This window comes from Pygoscelis adeliae, unplaced genomic scaffold, assembly GCF_000699105.1.
Source record: "Pygoscelis adeliae isolate BGI_AS28 unplaced genomic scaffold, ASM69910v1 Scaffold14, whole genome shotgun sequence".
NCBI classification, from domain to species: domain Eukaryota; kingdom Metazoa; phylum Chordata; class Aves; order Sphenisciformes; family Spheniscidae; genus Pygoscelis; species Pygoscelis adeliae.
Window position 1 is genome coordinate 17,071,624 of NW_008825109.1, and position 6,753 is coordinate 17,078,376.

The following is a 6,753-nucleotide window of genomic DNA, read 5'->3' on the forward strand; positions in this document are numbered from 1 at the left end:
AGGGCCTGCCCGGCCTGCTGCCCCGGGGCTGACGGCGCGACCCGCGGGGGATACGGCCTCCTCCCCTCCTCCCCAGGGGCCAGCCAGCTTCTCAGCACACAAAAAAGTCATAAAAAGAGACCTCTCCCTCCCCACCACCTCTTTTTTTTTATAAAGCAGGTTGAGGGACAAGGCTGTTGAAAGGAAAATAAAACCAGCTTCTTCAGTATTTATTTATTCTAGGATTTTTTATTTTGTCAAAGGGCTCTAGAAACCAAATTATGTTGCCGGAGCTTGGTTCCCTCCTGCCAGCCTGGCAGGGACCACTGCTGGCCGTAGCTCGGGTTTGCTCCCATCTCTGTGCAGGGGCTGGAGGGGTGCAGAGCTTTTTCCATAAACCCTTTTTAGAGAAGCATCATATGGGGTAAATGGGATTTTGTCCATTTCTCCTGACACTTCATCCTAGTTAAATGGAAAAAAACCCCCACACTTGAAATGCTCCCCAGAGCTATATGCTGAAGTAGCGCTTAGGCATAGTTAGATGGACTCGGTGTGGTCATCAGGGACTCAAAATAGCCATAATTACCACGTCCCATTTTGGACCAGCAGCAGCGTCACATCTATTTCAAGGATCTGCTTCCTGCGGGTGCTGGTCAGCCCCTGCTGAGGTGTGTCTGCCCTGTGCCAGCTAGTTTTGTCTTTCTTTTTTTTTTTTAAATTTATTTATTAGCAGCATTTGAAAAGAGTAATATCTACCTTTTGATCTAGGTGGTATCCTACCTGAAACTGGTGTGGATGCTTTTCTCCATTGAGCTACCTTAGAGAAACTGGGTTACAAACACAGAAGGCACTAGTTAGGGAGTCTCGTTCTCTAATTCAGTGTCCAAATTCAACTTTAACTAAAAATCCCATTAAAGCCAGAATATTTTATTATCTCTATATAAATCCCAATACTTATATTTGGAACCTTAAAAGATTTTTATGTTTAGTCAGCCAGATAAATTTCCCAGGACTGTAGAAAGCTGCAGGGAAGATTTAGTGCTTGCTCCTTCTAGGAAGAAGGTGGAAGAGACAATTACTGGGAAGCAGCAAGAGAGAAGAGCCATCCTGGCCCGACCGAATCGAGCCTCTTGCTTTCTGAGTGGTGGAAAAATTGCAGAGGAATGCAACCAGGATGCTGCGCACAGCGTTATTTGTAATCTGTTCTCATATGTTATTAGGATATTTTAAATCTTGCTGCCTGGAGGCATTTTAACAGCAGCTTACTCACCACCCACAAAATCCATTAGTTTAAACAATAAAAATGAGCCATTTGGCCATGCAGCAATGGCCTTAAAATTGCTTTGGTAAGTGCAGATATAATGAGGATGGAGGCTTTGGAGCTGTGCGAGGATCACGACAGACCTATGGAAAATACAGCCACTGTGAGCTGTTCTCTGTAAAGGCAACACCAGTCCCTGGTTTGCTTTTCCTAGACCACCCCATAGCCGGAGAACCAAATTTAGCAAGAAGCAAGTACTGAATGCAGAGCATGGCACATGTATGCATGTTTTTTAGGGTGCCTTTTCCAGCATGTGCCTGATAACGTCTGAAGCTTCACCTCACATCTGGTACTCATTAATCTGAGGGGGTCTGTGAAAACCAACCAAAAGCAGGACCACCAGCATCTTCAAAAGCCAGCAGGTGTGCGAGTGGCCGAGGAAGTTGGGGCTGGCCCTCATCCCTGCCCGGCACCGCTCCCCCTCGCCAGGGACCACCCTCACCAGCTCTGCTGATGGACCCGCAGCATAAGCGCTCCCTAACCCCGTTCTGTCAAAATGACTCAGGCTAGAAAACTTTTCCCATTAAATGTATCAACTCAACAGCCAGGGATATTTTTATTTTATTTATTCCACCCCCTCCTGAGTAATTTCCTCGAGGCTGGGGAGCGGAATTTTGTTTCCAGCCCATAACTGCACGCAACTGCCCCACTCGGTTTATTGCTGAAGTGGATGATGCCCAATCAATCCCGCACTTGGGAGCGAGGTGCTTAGCTACCGTCCTCTGTCAGCTTTTCTATTTTATGAGCCTGCCAAAATGTTTTTATTCACTCCTAATATAATCTTTCCACAATAAGGAGCTTGCATGGCTAGAGACAGACAGGAGGCTGCCACTATTACTTGGGAACTGCGATAAATTGCTAGGCGCCTTTCGGGGTTGCAGCAGCCGTGGGAGTGTTCATCTTGAAGTTTCAGGAACTTCTTCACCCCCTGTGCTTTACGTGCCTGTCACGGTGCGCAGTTATTGCCTTTCTTTCAGAGGTGTGCCTATGTGGAGGGAATCGCAAAAACTGATCACTTAGTCACTGCATAAAACTGAATGATTAATTAACAGTTGGTCCACGAGTAGCAAGAGCAGCACCAGTGTCTCACCAGACAAATAACCCCACACCGCGAAGCTTGACTGTCTGGGAATGACTGTTCAAAGTAATTGCATTTTTCTATAACTGGGATTGCATGGGATTATGATATTATAAATGGGATTTGCTCTAAAGGTCGGTGGCCCTCTATATTTTATGAATTACTCCAGCTTCTCCTAAAAGGAATTTTGATAATGCTCCTTTAATGAGACTGCACTAAATTGAATTACTTCCTGCCTTTCCCCGAAGTGGGATCTTTTTCTGTGACACTGGGCATGCACACAGAAGAGAGTCTTACGTATCCCTTTCTAGGGGGTATGCGTGACCTATATAACAAGACATACACAAACAGACATGAACCTAACCCTAAGTATTTGTGAAACAAAACATTTTTGGTTCTTGTGGAGCAATTTTGGGCCTGAAGGCCTCTGCTCACCACCACCCATCGTTCTGGCCTGAAGAGTCCAGCTTTAAAAGCGAAGATGGTAAATCCTCTGGGGACGTTCTGCTAATTCTTCGTAAAACACTGGTACTCCAGGGCCTGCAAATAACACCAAGTGTTTCCAGGGCTCTGATCCCTTGCGCTGAATTACCTTCATATAACAGGGATAGGAGAGCAAAGGGAATAAACACATCGTTGGTGACAGGCAAGGGGAAGCTCTGCGGTTTTTCCTGCTACTGGCTCAGAGTAGCAGGTGTCTCTTCCTCATCCTGCATCCTGGCAGGTGGCTTGTGAAACTACCTGCCCCAGGTGTCCCCCCGTTGAATGAACATACCTCCTGGTCAGCCGGCCAGCACAGCTGTGCCCCAGGCCAGCAGGCAAATCAGCCGAACAGGTGAGGTTTTGTGGAAGGTCATGGATGGGGAGGATGGACAAGTGTCCTGGTTTCGGCAGGGATAGAGTTAATTTCCTTCCTAGTAGCTGGTACAGTGCTGTGGTTTGGATTTAGGATGGGAACAAAATTGATAACACACGGATGTTTTAGTTGTTGCTAGGTAGTGCTTACACTGGCCAAGGACTTTTCAGTTTCTTGTGCTCTACCAACTGAGAAGGCTGGAGGTGCACAAGGAGCTGGGAGGGGGCACAGCCGGGACAGCTGACCCAAACTGGCCAAAGGGATATTCCACACCATGTGACATCATGCTCAGCATGTAAAGCTGGGGGAAGAAGAAGGAAGGGGGGTACGTTGGGAGTGATGGCGTTTGTCTTCCCAAGTCCCCGTTAGGCGTGATGGAGCCCTGCTTTCCTGGAGATGGTTGAACACCTGCCTGCCGATGGGAAGCAGTGAATGGATTCCTTGTTTTGCTTTGCTTGTGTGCGCAGCTTTTGCTTTACCTATTAAACTGTCTTTATCTCAACCCACGAGTTTTCTCACTTTTACCCTTCCGATTCTCTCCCCCATCCCACCGGGGGGGAGTGAGCGAGCGGCTGCGTGGTGCTCAGTTGCCAACTGAGGTTAAGCCACGACAACAAGCCAGTGCAGCAGGGCTGGAAACTGCAGTCTTGTCTTAGCTGAGGTCTGGAGCGACTCACCCACTCACCTGAGCTGTGCAGCCCTGCTGCAGCCTCATTTCATCTTACTGTGGAGACAAGCGCCGCAGGCAATGCTGGAGAAGAGGCTGCTTGTGGCTTGCGGATAAAACGAGTTAACAAGAAGCTTTCCCTGGATATATATCTTGCTGCCTTTATTCTGCTCCTAGCTCTCCTTCCTCCGTCCTGCTTTATTTAATGTTTGCTACAGAGAAACAGTGATTAGTTTTCTTTTCCATGCAACACGCACCTCCAGTTTTACTTCCTAACCCAATTTTTGGCTCCATCAACTGATCTCCAAGCTCAGCCCGAGGGGTCCTTGCTATGAGCTGGGTACAGAGGCCACCCTGAAGATCACTGGGTCTGCTCACCCACCAGTCTTGCCTCTCTCGGCAGGTGAGCCCTGCGGCGTGGGTTTTTTAATTTACATTAAAACACTGCGCCCTCCCTGTGCTGCAGGTGTGCCCCCGGAGGGCCAGGGGCTGAAGGAAACTCCCAGCTGGGCTTCCAGTCGGCAATGGGCAGACGGTGCCGGGCTGGGGTTTATGTACCACCAATGGCTTCGTCCCCTTCCTGCAGCTTTCAGGAAAAAAATACTGGTGGTGCTGTTTTACCCTTCCTGGGCACCCGCTGTCATGCCGCAGTGCTGGGCTGGATGGTCTTGCAGCCTGGGAGGCTCCTCCGTGTGTTTAACCGATGATGCACGTTGCAGGGCATTGATCTCGCTGGGAAGCCGACAGTGCAACATGCCGAGCCCCGGCAGCAGCGGTGGCGAGAGAGGAACTTGCCGGCAAGTCGCTCCTGGGGACGGGCAGGCAGGCGGGAGGTTAGTCATTCATGCCGTGCTCCTCTGCGTGAGTGAGGGCGGCTGGTCGGCGCAGAAACACACCACTACAATGGGGCTTCTCCAGGAATGTATTTATTTACATTAAAACACTATTATACAAACTGAAAGAAAGGAAAAGGAAAAAAAAAAGAGATGATGTCTTAGAGGGGCAGGTGTGCCAAAGTCAGCGCCCCTCGCTCCCACCCCGTCTCGCTGCTGCCTTCCTTCCGCTGTGGTCCAACTGCGAGTGCCGTGATCCTTGTAGGAAAATCCCTTCCCAACCCTCTCTCAGTGTGAACGTCCGTATTTTCCATTTAAGTGGCTTTCAGAAATATTTGTTTTCTGCCTCCAAAGAAAACTCTTGCCCAAACGTTTTTTTCTTAATTTATTTATGTAACACAGTGTAGAAAGCTATCAATTCATAAGCAATGGTTCTGTACAATCATCCTGCAGAGGATCCCCGTTAATTTTCGACCAGCAGGCACTTCCCCCCCAGAAGTGCTCACAATTAACAGGGATTCTTTTTGATATTTGTTTAAGATCAAAAAGATACATGGAAAAGAAAATAAAGTTTACCTTTCAATGCCTAAAGTGTGCACATAAAACAGGCACAAAGAAATGAATGTGTATTCCCATGATTTCTACGTCACTAATACAGCAGGAGCAACAATCTGTACAATAAAATGCAGCTGCGGAGGAAAAGAATTTCAATAACTCATCTGGAATACTTTTTAAAAAATGTTGTTTTACTTTAAAATGCATAGTGATCAGAAAAAAATGCTCAGCAAAGAGAAGCAGCTAAACCCCACAGACACAGAAAGCATCCCCCATCAATTCTTAAAGCATATTTCAATTAGGACTTAATTTTTGTCACAAATCACAAGAATAATATACAACTGGCTAAGGAGCTACATGATAAATAATTGGGAAAGAGAATCTATCCATGCACTAGTTAAATACAGCTAACCTCTTTACAGTACACAAAAAACATTCATTAATAATATAGTGTAAAGACTGAAATGTAAAGAGAAAGAGAGAGAAAATACATTACTGATTTCCTTAATTCAAGTTCAGGCATCTACTTGTGTTACAGCACAGCTGTCAAAAGGCGAGAATGAGTAAATAATAAAACAGAGTGTTTTTCTTTCTTTCCACATTATTCTATAACTGAACACCGATGGGCAGTGAAGCAATCATTCTGCTGTCCAACTCATGAGGCTGCTGTGGTGTCCTAGTTCTGCATCTGTTCAAAGAACTTGTAAGTGGGATTTTCATAGCCATTTTGCTGCATCTTGGAAAGGTGGCGCTCCTCTGGTGTCACTGCAGCATCCACCTGTCGTGAGAAGAAACAACCAGGGTCAGATTCTTGCTTAATTCACAGCGTACCCCACGTTTCCCCACTTTATGGCCATCCAACATACTTTGTACCCTCCCATTGTGCGTTCAGGCAGAAAGCATCCTCTGAAATGCAAGACAGGGTTTAAAGCTGAAGACAGGTTTATTCCCCCCAGGGTTTTTTTGAACATGCAGGGGGGAAGGTAAGTTAGCTCCCAGGCTCAGTCCAAATCTAATAAAAAAGTCTAAAAGAAAGGTGGCTGGGAAGTGATAGGGATACTTCTCCACTAAACAGAGTATTAAACCTAGGACCTGGAGGCTCTCACGTTGTCTGAAGAGACAACAGTCTCTGAAAACTCTTCTCTCCAAGTTACGCAGCACTGTGAGTGGCCTCACAAACAGCATCAATAGACGGCACTGCACCCAGCAATAAACGAGAAGCCAGCAAGCAGCTTTAAAGAGCAACTTGCAAGAGATGGCCCTTCCAGCTTGGATAGCGATGGTTCACTTTTTGGAATATGTGGGAGAAGATAAGGCAACGGGAACAACTCTGCAACTTATTTTTTTGCTGCAGGACTTCAAAACCAGCTGACCAAACCCAGCAATACCAGCTTTGCTTTTTGTTGTCTGGATCAGGAAGGATGCAACTCCACAAACAAAAAAAGGGGATATATTTTGCATCTC

General features: G+C 46.8%; 1 protein-coding gene across 1 annotated transcript in view; it reads right to left on the reverse strand.

Moving 5' to 3' along the window:
* Nucleotides 1-4,813: 4,813 nt before the first annotated feature.
* Nucleotides 4,814-6,753, reverse strand: part of APP (amyloid beta (A4) precursor protein) — a 185,283-nt gene continuing 183,343 nt past the window's right edge. The window contains exon 17 of the mRNA XM_009327797.1: nucleotides 4,814-6,067. Coding sequence (XP_009326072.1) covers nucleotides 5,966-6,067 — 102 coding nt within the window. The 3' untranslated portion in view covers nucleotides 4,814-5,965. The remainder of the gene's footprint in view (nucleotides 6,068-6,753) is intronic.